Genomic DNA, 26,046 nt, shown 5'->3' with positions numbered 1-26,046 from the left:
AGAAAAAGGTGCACCTGCAGTTTTAAAGTTTAAAAGAAGCAATGACATGCCAACCATCCAAAATAGAACGCCCGAGAAAGGAGCATCAATCAGTATTACAGCAGCTAAAAGCCTGCTAACAGCTGAAGGTAGTCATGCTGCTCTTCCATTCAAGTATAGTGTACACTGAGAAAAGATACTGAAGATACACCATCAGCGAATGACAAAAGCAATACAGACAGAGCTTTCTCTTATAATACAAAAAGTCTTTAGCTGAGGAGGCAAATAAGTCATTGGCACACAATAAGTGCACAAAAAAAAAGCTGTCGCACGAGGCTGTCAGCGCTTAGACAACACAGGCAAAAATACAGTAGACTGAAGAAGGGAAAACCCATAGCAAAAGTTACCATACTCCTGAGTTCTTGCTTTGCGTGCAAATGAGGCTAGCGTGAAGTTAAACAATAGATTAAATCACCACAATCAAAATCTGGAAGTCAATGCTTTAGGAATAATACAAAGTACTGAAGAAGCATGCAAAGAGCATTCCTGTGAAGGCAAATATAAAAAAAGACTGAAAGCTCTGTGACCCTGAACAAGACAACACCACAACCAATCGAAGAGCCGTTCAGACACACCAGCAGTTCTGGCCAACACTAAAAAGTCACAAAAACATACCTTTAATGCCTTTTTTACAAGAGAACTTCAAAATAAATGTGCATACACCAATGCCAGAAGTATCGATGGAAGCTATTACTCATATTCAGCTCTTCATTGAAACACTGACAGACTGACAGAAGATACTTGTACCTGGATGCTTAATTATTTTGGTACAACTCAAGAGCGTCGACGCCAAGTGGCAAAAAAATTATGATGAAAGACTACAATGTGATCAAATGCACACGTCAACCACCAACCAAGGTCCTATGCTAGAGTGAATATCGCAAAAAGTCTTGAACGCCTAATGTCACTGGCTCATACTCAGCGTTCTCAATCAAAATCTTGACCTCCCACACAGCATATTATTTCAACAACCTGCCACCTCTCACCATGTCATGAAACAAGCTCGAGTATACACAAACCCTCCTCACCGTTAGGTAGTTAGATAGCTCCACTAGTGCTTCACTCTCGGAACACAACGACCAGGGCCGTAACTAGACGGGTAGTGAGGAGGTTCTGAGCCCATGAAGTATTTTCATGCTCTGACTTTTCGTCAACAATAGCTTAATCTGGGCAAGTTGGTTCATCATGGTTGTGTTCTAGTAACAGTGAGAGAAGTTCAGGAAGAGACAAAAAGGACAGGAAAGAGCGCTGACTGCCAACTAAATTTTATTGAAGGTACTACGCCCACTTTTTTACAAAGTACAAGAACAGTGCTCATGCACAACGACACATGTGAGACCATGATAATATAATCTTAACTGAGAAAAGAATACTCTCTCTCCGAATGGATGAGTGAAGGTATACTGATGCATTGATCCATGGCCTTCCTGACAAGAAAATGCTTTCACAGTCTCTCTTTCATTTCTTGTTTTTGCTTTTTTCAAAAACAGTGTTTTATGAAACATAGAACTGCACTTACATTCTTTACAGTGTATGGCCATGCGACTACCATAGCCATTCTTAACATTTTAAGCATGCTGTCTTGCTCAAACATTGGGGCATTGCCCAGTTTGTCTTATGCTTACGTTTCCACGTGTCAATAGTATCTCATACACAACATTATAGTGGCATTCAGTATACCTATTCTCGTGACGAATGGTGAAATAATGGCTATTCCTGTTGCTTTTTAGTACACACACTTTTGAAAACTTGCAAGGGATGTCAAGTAACAAGATAAAATCATATCGGCTCGCTATTTTCTTTATATTGTGAAACACCTTATGTACGTACGGTATAGTATGCAAATATCTTTGGTCATTCTGTTTTTATTTTGGTCCTGTTTTGTTTAACTTGACTTTCTGCAGGAGGGTTTAGCACACGGGTGTGATGGTGCTGTTGGGATATCCAGCATCCTTTAGTTTTTTAAACTGGTTTTTAAGGCTTACCTCATCCTTGTGCTCACATGACTTCTGAAGGGTGGCCTCAATGCACGTGGTGGCAATTCCTCTGTGGAAATTGTGTAAATGTGTAATTATGTGTTATGATGTACTAAAAAGATGTCCCAAGAATCAGAATAAGTGACAGTAGTCAAAGTTTTTGTCACTGCCTTTATACAAATACCAGTTTATTTGTTGCCTCCTGCAGTATTTTAGGGCCTCTTATATAGATAGGATGTTTTCTCACTTTTATTACATTTTTGTATTGATGATGCCATATGCTCAGGAGGTAGAATGTCGTTGTGTTCTTTCTGATAACTTCTAGCTTCTGAGCAAAGATAATGTTTCAGAAAAATGAAAAAAAGGCTAGCATAATATTAAGACATGGGAAGAAAGCAGAGTTTATCAAAAATGAATGCATTAGTTGGGAATGAGAAAAAAAGATGGATGACAGGTCAGTAATGTCGATTAATTTATATTAGGACACATGAAATGTAGCAGAGGATGGCAGGTGATTAGTTCTAATGAGATCGAGAAATTATCAGCCATAATATGAAATTGGCTCATACAGGACAGGGAACATTGATTGGGCTTCCACCCTGCAGTGGACATAATATGGGCTTAACGCTAACAATGAGCAAAGCTGTGAAATTAATGCTTCATGAAATGAGCAGTACTGCACAGATTGCTGTGCTAGACTTCCAATTTTGCATGTCCTTACCAGCTTATCCTGCTCGCTGTTCAGACACAAAGCTTCACCAGAAAAACAATGTTATACTTGGTGAGGATAATGCCAGTGAATCCAGTGTTTTGTCTACACCTTTCCTTGCTTAAGTCCTCCTCCAAACTATACGATTTTTCTTGGAAATGTTCTGCTTACAGTACACCAACCGATCAAGTGAAACATCTTTATTGGGGTCCTGCAGGACGCGCCCTAGTATGCAATCACCATTTCACTTCACGTTACAACATACTGGTGGTAAAAATATTCCCTGGCAGGGTACAGAAGTGCATGCACTGAGCTAGCTTGTGCAGTGCGGTCTATTCCAGAAAGCTGAACCTATGTTTGGTACAGAATTTTGTAACCACACGATGCTTGCACAGATTAAATGTGGCCACACATAGCAACTTCTGAGCTTTTTTATGAAATGATCTCGCAGTATCTGAAAACATTTGTTTTTTGTTTACTTCATAGTTCCCAGTGAAATATTTCTCTTGTTCCTCTCATTGAATAATGGCATTTGGTGTGACTAAGGTGTTCCTAATGCCTCACTATGAGATCAGAAAAACGATTCTCCTTGAAATTGCTTCACAAGCATTTCCTAAGATATTGAATGACACTGCTTGCACATGTACAAACATTAGCTAGTTTTATTGAGGGTTGATGATAAAGGGAATCAGTTGGTGCATCCAAGCCGGACAGAGATTGACTGGCCCTGAAAAGGGCCGTTTAGTTATATATCTTGCAGCTTGTTCCAGGTAGACAGGGCTTCATTCTGTAGAAATGGTAACTCATCACACTGGTTCCCCAGCATGAAGAACATAACTTGATGCTAACACTGACTCAGATGTTCTGAAATGTCATAGAGGGTACATGAAGGCTGGGTACATGAAGGTTGCAGTTATACTAACTATACACTCAGCATGCTTGTGTGATATGTGCATAGCTGCATCAAAGCCACGTGTGAGAATTGCGTGAACAGCTGAAAATCTCAATGGCAGCATAGCTTAAGAAGTCTGTCATCCTTTTTTTGCCAGTTTCCGATATTATCCTTCCCTTTTCATGCATCTTCTTTCAATATATCTGGGGTTTTAATTCCCAAAACCACGATATATTAATGAGAAGCAAATTTTGAACATCTGGTGTTCTTTACCATCTTCACTTGTTTGCAGCGCAACACCAGAAACACAGGACAGGGAAGGAGCAAAAGAGAAAGAAAAGACGGCGCCGACTCTGAAAAAGACGGCACTGACATCATGACACGCACATGTCGTGATGTAAGCTGCCCAAAGAGTGGCCTCCCATGAGAATAGTGAAGAATTGGGAATAGGATCTACCAGTAAGGGCTTTGTGTGCAATTCACAAACAGTGAAAAAGATCCACCAGGGGTGAACCACAGGTACATGGTGCACTCTGGTTGAGAGAGAGCAGAGTAAAACAGATGTGCCAGACAGGAGATTATAAATGGTTTTGTCTGGAGCTGGTGCCAGACCGAGCTCTGATTAAGCGTAAGGGAGTATTGAGCGCCAGGCCAATCTGATCCCATTCCTGTGATGGGGTGCAATGTGATGACAGGTGCGAATTCCATTTTCTTTTTTTCCATGGGTTTAGGGAAATAATTTTTCAGGGATCAGATGAAAGTACCTCCAACATACATAATAACATGCTTATTCTTGGGCGTAGTCATGCCTAGCCACCAGATTGGGAGAAAAAGGAATGTTTCCCGAATTGTGCGATAAAGTGTTTGGTGCTACGCCTTGACGGAAGTATTGATAGGTGCTTTGGAAATCGGTACGCCATTTCTGTAATCGTTAAATATGCAACTGCATGTGCCACTGCTAGGGATAGCGTGACACTCCCAGCCATTTCGGGGTAAGCCGTTTTAATCTACATGAAGATGTTGATGAGCCGGTTCTCCATCACAGCAGTAGCTGTGGCCATTCCTTCAACTAGGCCTACTGCAGCGCCAACTAAACGTCTGCATGAATTTAGTACTAGTACCGTACATAATAATCCGCACGTGCCTTGGGTTCACTTCGATGGTGTTGTGAATTCATCTTGCGTGACAATGGTTTAAGTTGCATGCGTGCCTTAATCATTATTGCAATAGGAGACCATGATTTATCGTCACGCATGGTGTTGCTTAGCTCGGTCCTCAGTGTGCGAAGCAGGTTCCGCCTTGTGAGTGCATGAGAGAGGCACAAGAGTTGATTTCTGCTCTGTGTTTCTATAATTCCCTAGCCTGTATTATACAGGAAGCGGATAGTGCTGGTGTGCGTCAGCTGCCTCGGTGCGCTCTCAACCGCCTGCCTGGTAAGACTGATAGCTCATTCTATCAGCGCCTTGTCGTACTCCCTCCTCACACTGCGACATGTCCTCCACTTGGAGGACATGATGACGGAACAAGATGATATGAAGCCCAAAACCGCAATGTTTGCAAGCCACAACCCGAGCAAACAATTCAACGATGAGGCCAGAAAATCTACCTGACTAGGCCTGGAGCAACAAGCCAGAGAGCATATTCTTGGCTGGATAGATGGATGGATGTGGCCGTACCCTTTAGATCGGGCGGCGGCTAACGTCACCTAGCCGTAATGCTTAGTGAACTAACCACTAGATTTTTTTTCTCCTTTAAATAGTAAACTTGGACGGGTACTTTGAAGTGAAGGGTTTAATTTTCAATCGTGCCTTGACTTTAGCCACCAACCAGATAACCTCCTTCTAGTTAAGTCTACCCGCTTAAAGTCTATTTTGCCCTCCCTGTCCCTAAACACCAGTGCTTTGAAAAACTCTGCGCCATCATCTTGAACTATAAGGTGAAGCCCTTTACAGAGCATTGTCAAGTGTTCGGCAGTTTTTTCTTTCTCTTCGCACGCACTGCATATTGTGTCTACCTCTTCATATTTGGCCCGATATGTCTTGGTTCGCAATACTCCCGTCCTGGCCTCAAACAGTAGAGAACTACCCTGAGTATTATCATAGATTCTTTCTTTGGCAATTTCCTGCTTAAAAGTTCGATAGATCTCTAGTGCGGACTTCTTAATCATGCCAATTCTCCACATGTCAGTCTCCGTTTCCTGCAGTTCCTTTTAACCGATAGTTCTTTCTGGTTTGGCCGCCTGCTGTTTTCTAAGTATTTACCAGTCAATTTCCTGGTTCGCTTCCTCCATTTTGTATCGACATTCTTCATGTACAAGTAGCTGAAAACCTTCCTAGCCCAACGCTCCCCCCCCCCCATTTCTCTCCATCGCTTCTCAAATTTTATCTTGCTGCTAGCTTCCCTGCCATCAAATGATGTCCATCCCATATCACCTTGTTCTCCCTGGTTTGGTGTATTCCCGTGAGCTCCTAAAGCAAGCCTACATATTTCACGTTGCCTAATTTCTAATCTTGCTTGAACTTCTGACCTCATGCACAAGACCGCGTTGCCGAACGTCAGCCCAGGAACCATGACCCCTTTCCATATTCCTCTCACAACTTTATACCTATTGTAATTTCACAGTGCCCTATTTTTCATCACTGCTGCATTCCTGTTATCTTTAGTCGTCACGCATATTTCGTGTTCCCTCAGGTACTCGGTCCCATTGCTTATCCATGCGCCCAGTTATTTGTATTTATCTGTTATCTCTAGCGTGACTTCCTGTATTCTAAGCTCACTACCTTTGTTATGATTAAAAATCATGACTACTGATTTTTCCTAACTGAATCTAAAATCTAACCTATCTCCCTCATTACCGCAGATGTCCATCAACCTCTGCAAATCTTCCTTGTTGTCGGCCATTAGCACTATATCATCTGCGTAGATTAATGCTGGTAGTGCCTGATCAATGAGTTTTCCTTGTTTGACTAAAGAGAGGTTGAAGCCAAGTCCCCTTGCCTCTAATTTGGCCTGTAATCCTTGTAGGTACATCATGAATAAGAAGGGTGACAGTGGGCACGCCTGCCTAAGTCCACGTTTCACCACTGTGGGCTTGGATACCTGTTTTTCCCACTTTTTAACTACCTTGTTAGTTTTATATATTTCCTTTAAACGATTAGTGACTCCATCTTTTACACCCAGTGTGTCTAGTATTCCCCACAAGTCCTCTTGAACCACGCTATTGTACGCTCCCTTGAATTTCTGCAGGCCGGTAGGAAGCTTCACAGCGCAGCGCCTGATCTTGTGAAACGGCGCAGCCATGCAGGCAGGGCATTCAATCCCCTCCCTATTTTTTGTATACTACTGTCCTTGTGTACATCGTAGAACACATAACAGTAATGATAGCGAACAGATCATTGATTCGGGTAGGCTTGGTGTTTTTATTTAAAATGGAACAACGAGGAAGCTGCTGAAGCTCGTGCCTGTATACAGCTGCTTTATATGGAGCTGAAACTTTAACGAAAAAAAAATGTAATGATAAACAGTAGGCTCATAACAAACAACATTTCTCTGAGGGTGCATGGAATATATGTCCCATGCAAGGCTATGCATTGCAGTCCTTACTGCATTAATTATGTACACGTACTGCAGGGCATGCAAGTGTAAGCAGACACACGCTGACGAAATGACATTTTTTGCTACATACAAACGTGCACCGCACCAAATAAGACGCACGTGTTTGTATAGTCAGGGAACACTCGTGAATATTGATGAAATAACACAGCTCGCTTACAGTATAAAACAAACACAATTGCGAACAATAAAATGCGACGCTGTTTAAAGAGGCGGACCCAGGTTACGAGGAGAATTATCAGTATGGCATACACACCACGTGTCAAGCTTTTCCAGCATCTAAAGAGACTAAATATGGAAAGTTGCCTTTGTAAGTTAACATGACAGTACCAAATGGAGAAGCCACACGAGAGAACAATTCATCGTGGGCTAAAGAATGTGTTTTAAATATTATACATAGCTTTGCAAGATAATATCGACGAGTTTTACTCGTCTAGGTGTGGGAGGTGTAGGCCTGATAAAATGCGATGTTGCTTCAGAGCCTTTCTTTCGTAATATTGCAATTTTATTCAACTCTTTCAAACGCGGCACCGTAAATTTCTACTGGGTGCTCGAACACGGCAAGCAGGTCGCGGGGCAAAATTTTTGTAACATTTTATTACCGAAACAGCGATACTAGCAATGCTTGAGCTGCACTTGCTGTTTTCTAAATTGTAACCTCCTCAATCTCATCACTGTGATCAGGAAACAGAGAGGAAAAGTACAGCAGTAGTACGTACAGAAATATTCAATTTCAAGCCCTTTAGCAATATCATCTAAACAAATTGCCAGTTCACTGTTGAATTCTCGATGGAAACAAACAGCTGATCAGGGACGCAAGCTTGGCTTGGCACTGGCTTGGCCGTTCATACAGAGCCAAAAGCCGCTGCAGCAAACTGGATTGCGGATCGTATTGAGACAAAATATTTTATACATTTTTGTTTTTTTTTTTGTTTCATTTCTCTAATTGCTCTTGTGATGGCGTGGACCGCGCTTCGTGATCTCATGTACCGGCGCACTGTTTTTAAGTTTAGTATGGTGCACGATAATACATGATTGCGTGCTTTAATTTAAAAAGGTTCGCGAGTATGGCAGCAACACTGCAATGTCGGGAAGAGGCACGGGGAAGAGGATAGTAGTAGAACCAGTAGCAGCTGCATGCCCGGGTGGAGCGACTGATGCCCAGATGGAGGAATGTCAACCCGATGCCTTTTGTGTTGGCCGTTCTGGCAGTTCTGCCGACTTTATAGAAAGAGACGACCCCGTCGCTTGTCCTCTTCTCTTTTCCTTCGGGCATCAGCGACAACATTGACGGACGACGTGTTCGACTTCACCGTGCACGTGAGTATAGGCTGGTTTTTCATTCGAGTGAATTCTTGTTCAGATTTGAAACTTGTCGACTTCATCCTGATCACCTGTCACCGGCAATAAGTCACATACGTGTGATATTTAGGTGAAATAAATGATAATGCACAATTTCTGCTCCATTTGCGTGACTTAGCTACACCAGGACATGAGGTAAAGCCTTTGTCGCTTAGCCACTAGCAGGCAAGATCGATCACTCGCATCCTTCAGTTCACGAATCAACGCGCCTGCCTTAAAATTAGTAAGCTGCTCGCAAAGAAATCTTACCGAGGCAATTTTGTTTTCTGTGAACAATGCACCGTAGATTTGCCTTGAATAACAAAAAAAAACTTGAAAAATAAATGTCGCGACCTTTTAGAAAACGCCGTGTCTAAGAGCTAGACGCGGCATTTTGTAAAATGCTCATTAAATTCAGTATAATTTCGTAGTTTCTGCTTGAAATTATTATTGTCTATGAATTTTATAGCCCAATCGTTTGATTGGCTGAAAATCTCGGCGGCAAAAACTTTGTTCAGTGTCCCTTTAAAGGCAGGTGTAGATGCCATCATTTCAGTCGCAAATCTTTTTGCTAGTCGGTCGGCTGGTTAACAATAAGGGTACTAACTAGAGTTCCAGATTTCATCAGCAACACATCGTCATGGCTTCATCAGATGCTGCATTATATACATTCTATACTCGTTTTTAAATAGGTGTACCGTATGGTCCACTGTTACAGAAAACAAGCGAGCTCATGGACAGTGAGCCATGTGGTGCTAACTGGCAGCGAGGCTTGTGAATGGGACGCAGGCGCATAGAATCGGGGTGCGCCCAGTTTTGTCTGCCATTTCTCCGCCTGTACGCATGACAGCATTGGAAAGCGCATCCGTATTTTAGCTGCGCAATTTATCTAGCCCAGTGCCTCCTGCTTCAGGGATTTCCTGTGAGCACAAAAATGCATGATTTTAATCGTTGCTGCAGTGTTTTGCAAGTTGTCACCGTAAAGCACATCATATTTTTCGCATAATGCTCGCTGCAACTAGCAAGTTTCGATGACTCAAAATGCTGTTCAGGTCTGATTTAGCAAACAATTTAAGCTCGTCCTCGTGACCATGAAATATTGGTTTATTAAATAATGGAAGGCAGAGTTGGTATCAGTTGATTTACAGTGTGAAAATGAAAAGTGCGAAGGACCGTGCCTCGCAAGTAAGCCCCGAGAGCATGAGCAGAGAAGTAGCAGATGAGGATGCTCATGCGCTGCATTTCCAAATCTCACCAGCACTAATGCTTGACGGACTGCTGGCCACGCACTAGCGTGTTCTTTCTGAAACAGGACTTTGGCCCTGTAAGCAAGTTCTTGAAGGGCATAAGTAAAACGTAGAATGGGCCCCCTAAATGCACCCACCCTTGAACCATTGGGCTTATGAATCAGTGCCCTTTTCAAAATACAACTATTCTGAGCTATAAATTGTGACAGAACAGTGCACGAAGTTTAAAATAGGAAGAAAGTCTTTAAATGTCCCCTTTATACATAGTGTTCCTGTGATGTCACTTCTGCCGTTGTCGCCCTCTCCCGCCATGCCCGGGTAACTCCCTGGGTACCTACGGCAGTTTACGTGCTGCAGTGCGGTTTGTTAGGGGCTCGTCATCTGTTGCTGTGAACGATGTGGAAGCATTGTGGTTTTTTGTTGTCTTACTTTAACGAGCTCATTGGATTAGGAAGGCCTCGCTCGTTCACTCGATACAAGACCAGATAATCAAGATGTGCGACACATATACCAGCCACGGCGTACACCGGCTGCCCGCCACAACCTATGAGGGCCTATTATCTTGCTTTCACTACAAATTGCAAGGCCCAAAAACAAGTGAAAGCTCAAAATCTCTCGAGCCGCAATTTTAAGAGTGGATGTGCGAAGCGCAGCTGCTTCCGTCGAAAACTAGTCGTGCAGAGCTAGGCAAGTTTACAAGAGATATAATATTATGAATATATTGTCACGGCCTACGCCACCAAAGTAGCAATGCCCCCCCCCCCCCAAGTGTTTTAAACAGTGCTGATGTTGAGCTTGAGCCTCTTTGATTGCAATTTATGGAAATAGTCGAGGAAAATATTATACAAGGCAGATAGCGACCTTGCGTGGTGTGTGCTGCGGTAATGCCAGTCATCACTTTATTTTTCGCGTATGCTTTAACACACTTTTCACTTTGTAGTTTGCTTTTGTTGTACGCTAATGTACAGTGGAGTCACTGAACATGATAGAGACCGTGTATAGAATTAATTGACTAATTAAAAAACATCCTGACGCCCAACTTGAACCGATCAGCTATACTTCAAAGTTAACTAATATTGTTTCCCATTCTTTATAGTTTGTTTCAATGCAATACCAAATCTCCGCGATCGCCATCACGATTTTAACCGCCTTTCTCGCCATCATGATTTTAACTGCGGACAAGTTTGTATGTACAGTATCTTGGTAAGCTATATCTGTTTGCAGGTAAATACTTGGCTATGGCACTTACCCGTAATGAAGTTGCACCTGAAGATGCAAATATTGCAAAGTTTCTTCAAGTAGCTTTTGTTAATCTGCACCAGCAAATACGCTGGTACATTTAGGAAAATCGGAATGTGCGTTCTCAATTTCAGGTTATAACTTTCAGCGAAGAAACACCCTAAGCTCTGCTCCCTCTGCGTGGACTACTAAATCAACTTGCTTCACTAGCAGCTTATAATTTCTCAAACTTGCATCGTGAGGCAAAACTAAACGGGTGCAAGCACGAGGAGACAACATGGCAGTTGTAGGCGATAGATTCGGTTGGTGCCCGGGCATGTTGGTGGCGCATTTCGGAAGTGACGAAAAGGCGCTGCGAGATGCACGTGCACACTTTGTATAGTTGCTGTATTGGACAGCAAATTTTTTTTTCTTATCTGAGCAGTTTTACCAAAGGAAGCTTCATCATATGGCGTGATAAATGAAGCGAATCCACAGGTTGAACCACATCATAGCCTCGCTGTGCTTTTGTACTTTTTTTAGCTCGCAAAATTTATTTGTACATATAAGTGACAACTTGCCAGTAATAAGGCAGCACTTGTTTCTTTACCATATGATCATCTCCGCTGTGCTGCTGCCTCAATATTTCAAATTCTAAGCATTTACACCATTGTATGCTAACTTTTCCTTCAAAGTGAGACAAGCCACATGTGTATCGTAGATCATTAAGCATGCCAGTTTTACGTACTTGCAAGGTAAACATCAGAAATGCACAGTTGATCAAAAATACTAGTTTAATGGTGCATCTACATAGCAGAGCACCTGTGGCACCTCGGGAACAAGATAATGCCACATATGTTACAAGAGATAATTAAAAAAGACAGGGGACGTTCCGTGAACAAATAGAAACAAAAATAAAATGGCACGTGGCAGCGAGCGAAGGCGGCAAGGGGGGGGGGGGAGCCCGCGGGACTTCAGCGGATGAACGTAAGGTGTGTGTTTAATATGTGGAAGAAAAAAAAATTCAAAATTTTGCCGACTGAAATGAGGGTGACTTAGTGAGTGCGCTCATGACGAGAGTAAACACGGTTATTATTTTTTTTTTCAAATCTCTTTTGAAAGCCACAAAAAATCTGTATGTGGTGCAGCCTAACAGAAGGTCCGTGAAGGCAAATTATGAATTCGTCGTTGTACAAAGGCCTTTTTTTTTCATGTGCACCATCCCCGCCGCGGTGGTCTAGTGGCTAAGGTACTCGGCTGCTGACCCGCAGGGCGCAGGTTCGAATCCCGGCTGCGGCGGCTGCATTTGCGATGGAGGCGGGAATGTTGTAGGCCCGTGTGCTCAGATTTAGGTGCACGTTAAAGAACCCCAGGTGGTCTAAATTTCCGGAGCCCTCCACTACGGCGTCTATCATAATCATATAGTGGTTTTGGGACGTTAAACCCCACATATCAATCAATCAATCATGCGCACCATAAATAGTGCTCAAAATTTAATTGCATATGTTGTTTTCATCCTCGCTGTATTCCGTGCTGTTTATGATGTAAAAAAAAAAGTAGCACGCTGAAGTGGTGCTGCTTTTGGGCAACAGTTGAAAATGGCGGGGTGCATGAATGCGGAATACTGCCGCTTACACTCAAATCACTCTTGTGGTCACCTTCCACTGTTTGCAGCATGTGTTGTGTATACACAGCTGCATATTTTCTAGCTAGAAAAATTTGATTTTTGGTGTTTCACGCCATTTTTCATGTAACTATTCCACAATTGCACACACTGATCAGCAGGCTTTCAATTGCGCTGAAGGACACAGGTGCCATAAAATTCATAGTCTATTCTTTCAAGAAACCGTATTTAAAGGCTGAAGCTTCATGCGTACATACACACACACATACCATATTGTTTTTTGTACTTTATGAAAGCTGCGAAGGTCTCATGTGCCTCCAAGCGTAACCTGTCTTATTTATTCTCCATCACCGCAAAAGTTTTGTGAGCTTCAAATAAAAGTACTTTGCGCATGGCCACTTTTGGGTAATTTTTTTGTGTAGGTGTTATTTGAGCAGCCTACAGTGTTTACTTTATAAGCCTGTATGTATATATTGCATTATAGGGATGCAGAATGTGTGTAGCTGTACAATATAGATGAAGTGTAAAAATTAAGTGTGTCTATTGTAGTGTTCTTGCAACCAATCTTACCCCCGTATTCTAGAACGTCCCTCCACTCAACGCTTCACCTTCACTTGAGATGGCTGATGGGAGCGCCGTCTCTAAGCAGAGAAAATTGCTGCATGTCAGCAATAATCTGCTGTGATTCTCGAGTAGCGCAGCGTCGCTTTCAAACGAGCAGCGGCACAGTGCTCAACTCTGTCAAGTGAAGGGTGAAAGTCGAGTCGGGGAGCGTTTATGAATATGGGGGTTAGTTTTGTTGTCTTGTTAACCTGCCATTAACACTGGATTGATGCTACTTTGCTCTAGCTGTACAGTGCTCTCCAAGACTCAAGGAGGCACCGCACGGGGAAGGCTCGGAGCAAACCATGCGTGAGTTTCCTTTCATTGTTACACTATGCACGTATTAAGTGATAGACTTTAATGTATGCTATTTGTATTGTGCAAGTTTTTGGGGACATACAACTTCCAACACTTATATGTTCTGACGAAAATCACGCAAGAATGAGAGAAGCTTGTGCAAAAATTATGCAAGAGTGTAAGAAGCTTTTGCAGAAGTCTGTGAAATGAAGTTTTGAAATTTTGTGGCAATGTGTCATTGTACAGTGGTCAACAGTCTTGCTCAGCATGCTTGACTGCAGGGCTCCCGGCTGCACAGGCGCATCTACGGAGTGCCTGATTCATGATGGGCCAAATGTCAGCCTGCACACTGGTGCCTCTTATCCCCGTTTGTCTGTTACATCAGTGTCTCTTGTAAAGGGGATCAACTGTGCTACCTTTTTTTTTTCGAATGTAATGAGTTCTTTTTCCAGATTATTGTTGTTTTAAGGTAGAGCCTCACATTTCTATCAAATACTGAAGATTCTATTTTTCCTTCTAGATGCTATGAAGTCACTCCTTGCGTTACAATAGAGTGAAAACTGTTATGAGAAAAGCTAGTTTATGGAGTTAACTCACTCCATATTGACTTAACACACAGAATTGGTGAAAACTACACTCCATTCCAGCTGCATTAGGAATAATATTCATTTGCATACTTCTGTTTCTTTTGTTTATTTGTTGGCTGGAGGTTTGGAGTATAGGGTGGCCAGAGGGCACTGTGTAGTCTTTCTTCATCTTCCCAATTTTGTGAACATCAATTGATAGCCGTATGGGAAGCAGCCAGCATGCTGAAACAGCGGTGCAAGCATGCATGATGTTCACCATTGCATGCAGTCAGTTGCTGTGAGCAACCTACTGCATACAATTAACTGCGAGTGGTGAACTAACGCTGCACTATGTGTGCCTCCTGGAAAGCTGCAAGGGTAAAGTGCCACAATCGTATAGTAACATGGATAACATCGCAATTTGTTTGTTGAATAATTTTGCAACAGAATCAATGGAGTTTTGGATAAATTTGTGTATCTGCCTGGTTCAACAAAGCTGCAGAATCAAATGCGGTATATACTCGCGTATTATGTGTACTTTTTTTGTCAATCCGGTCATGTGCGAAGCTAGTAGGAATCGCTGGCCTAAAAGCTCAACTGGGAATATATCTTGCAGGCGCTGTCACAGCTGCCTCAAAGCGGATTGTCATTTGTTTGCTAAGCCTGTTCAAATGCCCCCATTTTCTTGAAGTTCTTCCGAACAGTGCTCACAAAAACCAGTTCCCATGACAGGGTTATACCAGAGAACATAAGTACTCTCGAATAATTGTCGGGAACCCAACGTAAAGTAAGATGCAGACAAGGAAGCGCGATGCCAACACAGTGCTGTGTGTGTCGCCCTTCATGTGTGTGTGTGTCCATTCCTTGTCCCAGTCTTCTATTGCGTTGTGTTCCCTCCGATATCTAACCAACACACCCAAGCTTCTATGCTAAGTCTTATTCAACGCACTCTTCTGCTGGCTCCCATACTTAATATTGCATGTCGAAGAACTCCACGCTGATGTGCTTAGCGGTAGCACGGTTTCAGTTTTCTTCGGTAAGCTTTATAACAGCAATCTGCTTCGTATATAATTATTGTAGCCTATCACAAGGAACGGTAAAAACGCAATGGCCAGATGGCGAAACCGAAAAAAAAATGAGTGCGAAAACCTGCCTCATCTAGTTGATGTGACAGGTCCTTGCACGCGTTCAACATCTGTGCTGTGTCTCGGGAATAGATTCTTGCCGTGGAAGAGGTGGGAAGATAGGAGGCAAATCTTTAGGCATTTCGGACTACACATAAACAGGTTTCAGTTTTCAAGTTCGATATTCTAGGGAAAGCATAAAAGTTCATGAAAGAAGGGACCTTGCACTCAGTCCATTTTGTGTAAGACTGCACTCGCCTGCTCGACAAGAGATGTGCCTGACCAGAGCATCATGATGTCAAATGTGTCTGTGTGTGTGCTGGCAGGGTGGCTCGGGCTGGTTGGGGAGGGCAAAGTATGCGAGCAAAAAGTTTCTTGTAGTAAAGCAGGCTGGCTAATTATACTGGTGAGCAAATTATGTGAGGATGCAAATTGTGCGAGTAAATATGGTATGTACTCTTGTATGTTTCAGCTCTATTGCTACGGATCCTGCGGATCCAACTTGGCATCCGGCAGCAACAAAGAGAGGTTCTGCAGGAGGTGCGACAGCTGAAGCACAAGGTACGGCTCTTGTCCGTGCCTCAGCACGCCCAGCCAGCACAGCGCCCCTCTGACCTTCCCCGGCTGCCTGCTGGTACAATTGGAGAAGTGGAGGCAGCAGAGGCAGCTGTGCAGAGTAAAGCTGTGGCTGCGGCTTTGGTGTATATTTCTTGATTTTTAATATGCCTATGTAACATGCAGAAATTTAGTACTGCTTTAAGATACTGTGTTTCGGGAAGCCAACTAGTCAGGTTATCTCATGAGCCACTGTACTACAGTCGAATATGAATAATTCGTACTCAAACAGGCCAGAAAATTTGTTCAAATTAAAAGAAGTTCAAAATAATGAAAGTTACCGTAATTACTTGAGTCCAACACGCACCTTTTTTCCGGTTAAAACAGTTCATAAATTGCATGTGCGTTGGAATCGAGTACGAAAAAAAAATGAATATGGTCATTCTATTGCCATCGCCACTTACAAAATGGCCGCCCCCTACGTGCGTCGGCATGGCGCGTCGGTCATTTCTGCCTATGTGTTTCCCATGCGCGGCACCTCATACGTGTGCTGAGGAGTTCGTCATCTTGTAGTACATTAGCATCGACGGCATGGTAGGGCCGACTCAAAAAACTCGACGAGTGCACCACAATGCTGCTTCTAAAAGAAAAGTCGTCGCGTGTGCCGGAACGGACAGAAATCGGGCCGCATCGCGGTCATTCGGAGTTCCCGAAACGTGCGTGCGGGACTGGCGGAAACAAAAGCAGAATATTGTTGACAGCAAAGATTCACGCAAAGGCTTCAGTGGACCACAGCAGGGTCGGTTTCCACAAATTGAAGAGCTGCTCGGCGAGTATGTGATTAAGCAGTGAGCGGCACAGCGGCCCGTGACGACAGAACTGCTCCAAGTGCAGGCTATGCAGTTAGCCTTAGAAAAAGGGCTAATGCAGAGCCATTTTAAAGCGAGCAGGTGCTGGCTAACGAACTTTATGAAGAGAAAAGGCTTTTCCCTCCGAAGGCGAACGGGCATATGCCGGAAGTTGCCGGAGGAGTACGAAGAAAAGCTTCAGAGTCTTCAGAGGTTCCTCCTAAACTTGCGGCACAACAACAGCTACCTGCTTGGGCAAATCGGGAATGCCGATCACACGCCTCTTTACTTCGACATGCCAGGCACCACAACCGTCTAGGAGAAGGGGGCGAAGCAAGTTTGTGTACTGACATCGGGCCACGGTAAAACTAGAGTGACAGCAATGCTCTGTTGCACGTCAGATAGGCATAAGCTTCCCCCGTACTTCATATTTAAACGGAAGACGCTCTCAAAAAGAGTCGTTTTCGCGAGTGGTGTGATCAAGCGGGCCAACGAGAAAAAAGGGTGCGCGTTGCAACCGATGTCTTAGTTGTTTTTTTTCGTGGAAACCGGGCGCGCGTTACAATCGAGGGCGCGGTAGAATAGAGTAAATACGGTAAACGAGCGGAGGGCTCACCATGCAGTGATGCATGTGCATGGAGAAGTTTTATTCACAAATTACAGGACATCCGTCATTAATTAAAGTAGTCAATACATGTCTGTACACGTTGGCCTTGCAACGAGTCAACAAGTTTTGCGTGCAGTTTGCAAAGCATTTGTACTTCGGCTTCAGTATTCTCCTGGCAAAAGAAGTTGCGCGCGGCAATGTCCAGTGCTGACACTCTTCGAAGACAACTGTGTTTCCACTGTTACCATCTGCGCTGCAGCCGGAGCGTGGCCAGCACATGATGAGAATGGAGGAGCGTCTCCACCTGGAGAAAAGCAGATCGGCATTCGAGAGAGAAACACTCCGCGGCAGCTTTTTTTTTTTCTCTCTCTTCATGCGCGGTGTTGAAAGGAGAAGAGTCTCTACATAGCAGGAACGAAAAACAGGGAAGCGTGACACCGGCGCGTTGCAGATCGGCATGAGAGAGCCAACTCTCTGCGACAGCTTTTTTTCCCCTCTTTCTCTTCATGCGCAGTGTTAAGAGGAGAAGGGTCTCCACGTGGCAGGGACGGAAAAAGCCGAAGCGGGGCACAGGAATGTCGCAGATTGGCATTTGGCAAACATTCCACCGCAGTCATTTCTTTCCTTTTCTTCATTTTCTTCTTCAAGCACAGAGATGAGGTGTCTGAAGTGCCACCGCAGGATTGGGCGAGGTGCTGAGAGCATTTTCGGAGCGCGGTATAGCTTTGATAGGACCACAACGTCAGTTCGAATTAAGTGTGTTGGAATTAATGAGATTCGACTGTATTTACTATAGTCTGTGAAGTCCGAGTGAACTGTCCTAAGCTAGCAGACGATGTAGGCGGCATCGTGTGTTTGATGGGCAGTGACTAGCAATAGCCTGCTTAAAACAGACATTCAGTAATTTTGTTCATTTATCACCCTATTTCGTGTCCGCTGCGGCTCTCTCTACTTTGAGCTACAGTTCACCCTGCCTTGTGTTAGCTGATTTCTTACTGTTTTAAAAATCTAACATGCACCCAATTTCGCAGTGTGAAGAAAAATGCACCTTTGTTTATTGTGATGAGATTTCTATAGCGACATGCCTCTTTGTTGGCTATCACAGAAAAATATAAACAGCAAATGGTGCGACCATCTAGGGCGACCTTTATTTTTCTATCAGTTTCATCTATGACCAAGATTTGGTCGCTCTAAGGTTGCCTCTTAGTACGCCTTGATCATGTTCATTTATCTTGTTGTGCTCTGCTTACAATGCATTGATTAAAAACATGTCCAAGCTTCTTTTTGAATTCCACATATTTTATTGTTTTTCATCTGTAGAAGCTACTCCTGGTCAACATTCAGGCAAAGACATTGTAACCTCGAAGAAACGTGTATTGGAATTTGAGCACTGTACAAAGTAAATATACTATTTCATAGCTAGAATCAATATTTATTAAGGGTTATAACAGTGTTGTATTTGATTTCATAACAGCGAAACTGCATTCAGAGAAGGACTCTGAAAGGTTCTCACACTGAGTGTGAGAGGGCTGATGTGGAAACCATTTTAGGTCAAGTGAGTTGAAGTTAGCGTAAAAAAACAATGAAATGTTGTGATGCCCAAAAATTCAAGTTGTTGTTTTCAGTGTCCTCTTCTTGCAGATTTTTATCATGAAAACATTTCGATGTGCTGTTGCGTTTACCCCATCTATGCTTCTTGCATTTTTTTACAGCGCAAGCACCTCCTGCAGATTGGGGGACGTGGCCTCCGAGAAATTGGTGTGAATGCCATGAAGGCTGTATTGGCACAAGATGTGCAAGTGCTGTACAGCCTTCATGGCAGAAAAGGGAAAAGGGCCTTTGTGAACCTGAGGCTCTGTAGATTAGTGACAGGTAAGACTTGTTCATTGTTTTATGTGTGTGTACCCTTGTGTATTCTCTGTACTGCAGTGCTTCATGTGTACTATGGTATTTCTGTTCTTGTATGCAGATGTCATCTGCCAAAAAGCAGGGTGCGACCAGGCGGAGGCCCTCAACTTTATTAAGAGGTGGCTGCCAGGGTCTGGTGATCGCTGTGGGGGCAGGAAGCGGCGCTTCAGAGAAGCATTTGTTGTGGAGCAGTCCGATGATCCCCACTCTCAGAGTGCAGATTATCGGCTGCTCGCGGCAGCTGGCTTCCTGCCCAGCCACAGCAGCCAGGGCCTTGACAGCACCACTGTCACTGTGCCCCCAACGCAACCTGACCTGCAGTAGAGCGGGCCTTTTTTAGTTGTGTATATATATTTTTCAATGTATACATTTTTTGTTGTACCAAATAAATAAAAAAAAAACAAAGAATAAATAGTCTGCAGACTGTCGGTGGTGCACTGTTCGGCTAGCTTATGCTGATTCGGAAGCACCATCACCATGTTTTAGTTACAAAAAAATGCTCTAAACTATGAATATTCTCGATTACCATGTGGGGGCATATGTGGGGATTGCAAGTGGGGGACATACGCTTTCAACATTTACTTCCTAACGACTTTTTTCGATCTGCTGTACCAAATACCAGTACCGAATAAAGCACTCGCTATTGCAAAAGATAAATTGGTAAAAAAATAAACTACACTTCTAGTGTTAGCAAAGGGAATGAGGTATAAAAGATGAAATAGATCGAGTAACTGCTTTCAGTTCTCAGCATTCAAATTTCTGTTGCCCCAAGTATACAGGGCTGCAAAGCTACAAGAGCGGGTCATCGAGGCATATGGTGTTTAAATCTTCCGGTAAGAAAAATTCCCTGCCCCGCCGCGGTGGTCTAGTGGCTAAGGTACTCGGCTGCTGACCCGCAGGACGCGGGTTCGAATCCCGGCTGCGGCGGCTGCATTTCCGATGGAGGCGGAAATGTTGTAGGCCCGTGTGCTCAGATTTGGGTGCACGTTAAAGAACCCCAGGTGGTCTAAATTTCCGGAGCCCTCCACTACGGCGTCTCTCATAATCATATAGTGGTTTTGGGACGTTAAACCCCACATATCAATCAATCAAGAAAAATTCCCTACTAATAATGGTTACATAATGGCAAGCCAATCAGTAGCCAATATTCGTCGTGCAGGAAACATCGGTGTAATAACGGCATTTGATTGGCTGCAATGTGGCCCTGGATTGGTCCAATGTCGGTCGTACATCCGTAGCCAATATTCGTCGTGCAGCAAACATCGGCGTAAAAATGGCATGTGATTGGCTGAAATATGGCCCAATGTTGGCCGAACATTGGCAGCTTTGTCGGCAATACGATGGGCCTTCGTCGGCCCAATGTTGGTTGCACACTGGCTAAAACATCGGCAAAACGTCGGCCCATCATTGGCTTGAACGTCGGCCCGACATTGGAAGAAGTTGCACTTCCGACGTCGGCCCGACGTCAGTGCCGATGTTAGCCGATGTTGGTCCAACATTGGTCCAACGGCGGCGTGCTGCCTGGGAGGAGTAATGTTTGCGAAAACCATGCTGACTTGGCTGAAAGAAATTTACAGACGTTAAGAAGTTAGCAGTATGCGAGTATATGATATGCTCCATTACTTTACAAATGACGCATGTTAGAGAAATCGGACGGTAGTTATTCAGCGATGCTCGGCTTCCTTTCTTGAAGACTGGGATGACCTAGCCCACCTGCCAGCCATGTGGAACTGAACCGCTGTTGAGTGATTCCTGAAATATGAGCGACAAAAACAGGCTACACACATGTTTAGTATTTTTTAGCACTTTAGCATTGATGCCGTCTACTGCCGTGGTTGCTGAGTTTTTCAATGATTCAATGACTTTGACTATGCCGCCTGAATCAAATGTGATGTTTTGCATCAGCGGATATGCGGAAAATGGAAGATCGGGTAAACTGTCGGGTGGCTCATTAGTAAAAACAGAACTAAATACTGTGTTAAGAGAATCAGCAATTTCATTCTCAGGAATAGGAAGGCCAAAGCTATTATTAAGTGAAATCTCACTACATTGAGAGGGATTAATTGTTTTCCAAAATCGCTTCGGGTTATTTTGCAGCATAGCTGGTAGGGTGTTAGAATCGAACTTGTGCTTAGTTTTGAAGGTTAGTTTATAATACTCTTTATCCACTGCGTAATAATTCTGCCATGTGGAAGCACAGTTAGCTCGTTTGGCAGCTCGAAATAGACGTTTTTTCTTATTATTTAGTCGTTTGAGGGATACATTGAACCATGGGGAATTCATTTTCTCTGTTATTGTGATGGTAGGAATATAAATACGTATAAGACGATGCATCTCTGCTTTGAAAAGCAACCAGTTAGACTCGAGAGAATTTAGTGGAAAATTAGCGGAAGAAGTGTCAAAGTATTCTGTTAATTCTTGGTTTATGCTAACGTAGTCTCCTTTATCGTAGAGGGTAAGTGTTTTTCGATTTTTTTGTTTCTTTAGTACGTTGCAATAAAACGAGGCATGCAGTGTTAGCTGATCACTCAAGCCGCGGAAAAGGGTGATAGGCGTGAAGTTATCAGGATGCGTTGTTAACACAAGGTCCAAAACGTTGGACGAGTGATCAGTGATGCGCGTGGGATCAGTGACGAGCTGCGTTAAGCCAAAAGTTATGCATGTGTTTAGGAAATCGCTTGCCAAGCTGCTGTTAGATAGTGAAGAAGCGGGATCAGACCAGTCAATGGAGGGAAAATTAAAATCGCCGAACAAAAGGACAGGGCTATTAGGGTACTTGTTTAATAAAGTGTTCAGACCTTCATGAAATAAAGGCGTGAATGAACTGTCGGAATTAGGGGGCCGATAGCAGACACCAATGAGGATGTGCGGGTGTGTGGCTGCGCATAGAAGCCAAACCATTTCCAATGGTGAAGGAAGGTTTACAAGTGAACAATGCAGATTCCGGTTAGTGGCGATTAATACACCGCCACCGCGCGAGTAATCAGCTCTATCTTTCCGGAATATGTCAAAGTATGAAAGAAAGGGGAGAATCTCGGAATTATCAACGGATGTGTTAAGCCACGTTTCTGTTAATAGTAAGACATCGCATGAAGATGAGCCTATTAAGCTGCACAGTGCATCGCGTTTGGGGATTACACTACGAGTATTAGCCAGTAAAAATGAAAGGGGCTGATTCCGTGAAGAAGGTTTATTTCGAGATCTCAATGATGGCTATTGGCACGGCAGGGCGACCGAAAACAGAGGATATTGCCTGCTTGAAAGTAGCCCAGTTTTCGAACTTGGATTTGTGGTTTGTGTACCACAGTTTCGCCAACTTAGCCAAGTAAAATTTGACGGTGCTCAACTTAGCAGCGTCATCCCACCTGTTTGGTCCACTGACTTTTTCGTAAGACGACAGCCAGTCCTCGACGTCCTGGTCTTCGGCGCCCGAAAAGAACGAGGGGTCTCGCTGGTGAACCGGGCCGGGGCAAGAAGTGGCCGCGAGAGGTGGTGTCTGCTGGGCAGCGTCAACTTGCATGGTCGACGGCAGCGTGCGGGATCGGAGTTCCAAGGTGTAGGTGATGTAGTTACCCAGCACGATCCACCAAATCTAAAGGGGGTTTATTGAAGGACTGAGCAAGCGGGTGGTAGCTCTAAAGGAACGCAGGCGGACCCAGATGACGGTGCTTGATCGCCGATCTCGTGCCTTTTTCTTGTGTTGATGATAGCTGACCTGATGGTATCAACGTCTTTCTTATTCACTACAATAATAATATTCGACCAACCAATAATCAATCTACTATTTTTAACGTATACATATCCAGGAACAATCATAGGGTCTTTCATGCTGGAGCGTGCAAAAATAAAACAAAATAAGAAAATACATTACAGACAGTCCACAGAAAAGCAAATCATTAAACAGAGCAAAAGCGAGCCACAGTTTCGCCACAATAGCCAGGTAAAAGTTGACGGTGCTCAACTTAGCAGCGTCATCCCACCTGTTTGGTCCACTGACTTTTTCGTAGGACGACAGCCAGTCCTCGACGTCCTGGTCTGCGGCGCCCGAAAAGATCGGGGGGTCTCGCTGGTGAGCCAGGCCGGGGCAAGTTGTGGCCGCGAGAGGTGGTGTCTTTTGGGCAGCGTCAACTTGGATGGTCGACGGCAGCGTGTGGCATCGGAGTTTCAAGGTGTAGGTGATGTAGTTACCCAGCACGATCCACCAAATGTAAAGGGGGTTTATTGAAGGACTGAGCAAGCGGGTGGTAGCTCTAAAGGAACGCAGGCGGACCCAGATGACGGTGCTTGATCGTCGATCTCGTGCCTTTTTCTTGTGTTGATGATAGCTGACCTGATGGTATCAACGTCTTTCTTAATCAGTGCAATAGTAATATTCAACCAACCAATAATCAATCCATCATTTTTAACGTATACATATCCAGGAACAATCATAGGGTCTTTCATGCTGGAGCGTGCAAAAATAAAACAAAAAAAATACATTACAGACTGTCCACAGAAAAGCAAATCATTAAACAGAGCAAAAGCGAGCAGTCGAAAAGAAATCGACGTACAACGGGAACAGCAAATGAAAAAGTTCATATTCATGGCATGGGACTGAAGAATAACACGGGGTATACACAACTCTTCGGAAGGCTTCCTAAAAGACGAAAAAGAGAAGAATCTGTGCATTTGCAAATGTACTTCAGGACAGGCCAGCCCTCCCTGACAAAAAAATAACTGTAGACTATGAAAAACATGACGAATCAAGAAAGTTGACGTTAGAGAGACTCGGTATTCTGTAAAACAAAGAGTGCTGGAAGAAGGTGGCATGTGCATGCAACGGTCGATTCTCTCTGGATAACTTATGCGTAGTTTGAAAATATTACAGCCGAGAAGGGCAGAATATCTCACCCTGAACTAGCTTGTAAAAAATAACAGCTCAGGGCAATTTGGTCGGCCGTTAACTGATGGCAAAGATAATAGGGATCTGGCGAGTATGGCAGTAAAGTGTCGATGGTGTGCGATGGTTGGCGACCGTACAGGAAAAAAAATGGGGAAAACCAGGTAGTGACTTGCGTAGCCGTGTTATACGCGTATGTCACAAATGGGAGAACGAGGTCCCAGTTTGTTTGATCAGAAGCGACATGCGTAGCGAGCATGTCCCCCCGAGTACGATTAAACCGCTGAGTCAAGCCGTTCGTCTGTGGGTGGTAGGCTGTCCTCTTCCGGTGAACAATATGGCACTGTTGAAGAAGTGCTTGTATTACATCGGAGAAGAAAAGACGCCCTCGGTCACTGAGGAGTTCTCGAGTAGGAGCATGACGAAGCACAAAACGATTGAGTATGAAAGTTGCGACGTCTTGTGCTGCAGCTGGGGGGAGAGCAGCAGTTTCAGCATACCGTGTTAGATGATCCACTGCCACGATAGTCCATCGGTTGCCTGTCGTTGTTAATGGTAGTGGTCCGTAGAGGTCAATTCCTACATGTTCAAATGGGCGGTCTGGGCATGGAAGTGGCTGCAATGAACCTGTTGCAGGATGTGGTGAGCTTTTCCGCCGCTGACATTCGTGGCAGCCGCGAATGAACTGGCGGACGAAGATAAACATTCCGTGCCAGTAATACCTTTTTCTTAGGCGCTCGTAGGTCTTGAAAATACCGGCGTGAGCACATTGCGGGTCGGAATGAAACGACGCGCAGATGGTAGAGCGCAGCGTTCGGGGGATGACTAGTAGCCATTTTCTACCATCTGCTGAATAGTTGCGCTGGTACAAAAGGCCATCCCGAATACTGAAGTGCGGAGCCTGGCGGCGAAGGGTTGGAGTGGCTGGAAGTGTCGGTGCCTCGGATAACGCGCCAAGAAGCGAAGCGATCCATGGATCACTGCGTTGTGCAGACGAGATGGTGTCCTCGTCAAAAGCTGACAACGGTTTGTCCGAGGAAACAGATGCAATGTCCGGGGATAGAGGAGATCGTGACAGTGCATCAGCATCGGTATGTCTGTGGCCGAAACGATATACAACACGAATGTCATATTCTTGAAGCCGAAGAGCCCAACGGGAAAGACGACCCGATGGGTCCTTAAGCGAAGATAACCAGCATAATGCATGGTGGTCCGTTACTACATCAAAAGCACGGCCATAAAGTATGTGCGGAACTTGACAAGCGCCCAAACAATCGCCAAGAATTCCTTCTCGGTTACGCTGTAGTTTGATTCAGCCTTGGTGAGAGTTCTGCTGGCGTAGGCGACGACATACTCGGTGAATCCAGGCTTGCGTTGCGCGAGAACCGCACCGAGGCTGACACCACTGGCGTCGGTGTGGACCTCAGTTGCTGCCGTAGGATCATAGTGACGCAGTATTGGTTTCGAAGTGAGGAGACGACGGATACAGAAGGCTTGGCCACACTCAGAAGACCATGACGAAATATCGGTAGTTCTGCCTATAAGTTCGGTCAAAGGCGCGTTGATAGAGGCGAAGTTGCGCAAGAACCGGCGAAAGTAGGAGCATAACCCCACGAAGCTCCGTAACTGCTTCATAGTCGTTGGTTTGGGGAAGTCGGTGACAGCACGTAACTTAGCCGGGTCTGGAAGTATACCGTCCTTTGATACGACGTGCCCGAAAATCGCAAGTTGCCGAGCAGCGAATTGACACTTCTTGAGCTTGAGTTAGAGCTGAGACTTCTTCAGGCACGTGAGGACGTGTTTGGGGCGCTCGAGATGTGTTCCAAAGTCTGGCGGAAAGACGACAATATCGTCGAGATAGCAGAGACAGATTTGCCATTTCAAACCCTGGAGAACCGGGTCCATCATGCGCTCTAAGGTGGCAGGCGCATTGCAGAGGCCGAAGGGCATGACATTAAACTCATACAGACCATGCGGTGTCACGAAGGCTGTTTTTGGTCG

General features: G+C 44.4%; 1 protein-coding gene across 2 annotated transcripts; it reads left to right on the top strand.

Annotated features, from left to right (window-relative positions):
- The first annotated feature begins 8,193 nt into the window (after window positions 1-8,193).
- On the top strand, window positions 8,194-19,578 carry LOC142776382 (uncharacterized). 2 transcript variants are annotated; one of them, XM_075879973.1, is made up of 5 exons: window positions 8,194-8,548; window positions 13,508-13,570; window positions 15,721-15,809; window positions 18,971-19,130; window positions 19,228-19,578. In XM_075879973.1, exons 2-5 carry the CDS (start codon window positions 13,567-13,569, stop codon window positions 19,488-19,490), a joined length of 516 nt encoding a protein of 171 aa, XP_075736088.1. In that variant the 5' UTR covers window positions 8,194-8,548; window positions 13,508-13,566; the 3' UTR covers window positions 19,491-19,578. The 2 variants fall into 2 exon arrangements, with proteins under 2 accessions (XP_075736088.1, XP_075736087.1); XM_075879972.1 differs by lacking the exons at window positions 8,194-8,548; window positions 13,508-13,570; window positions 15,721-15,809 and having other exon boundaries at window positions 16,424-19,130.
- Window positions 19,579-26,046: the final 6,468 nt, after the last annotated feature.

The sequence above is a fragment of the Rhipicephalus microplus genome, chromosome X (assembly GCF_043290135.1).
Source record: "Rhipicephalus microplus isolate Deutch F79 chromosome X, USDA_Rmic, whole genome shotgun sequence".
Taxonomy (NCBI): Eukaryota; Metazoa; Arthropoda; class Arachnida; order Ixodida; family Ixodidae; genus Rhipicephalus; species Rhipicephalus microplus.
This window is presented reverse-complemented; position numbering and strand designations above follow the sequence as displayed.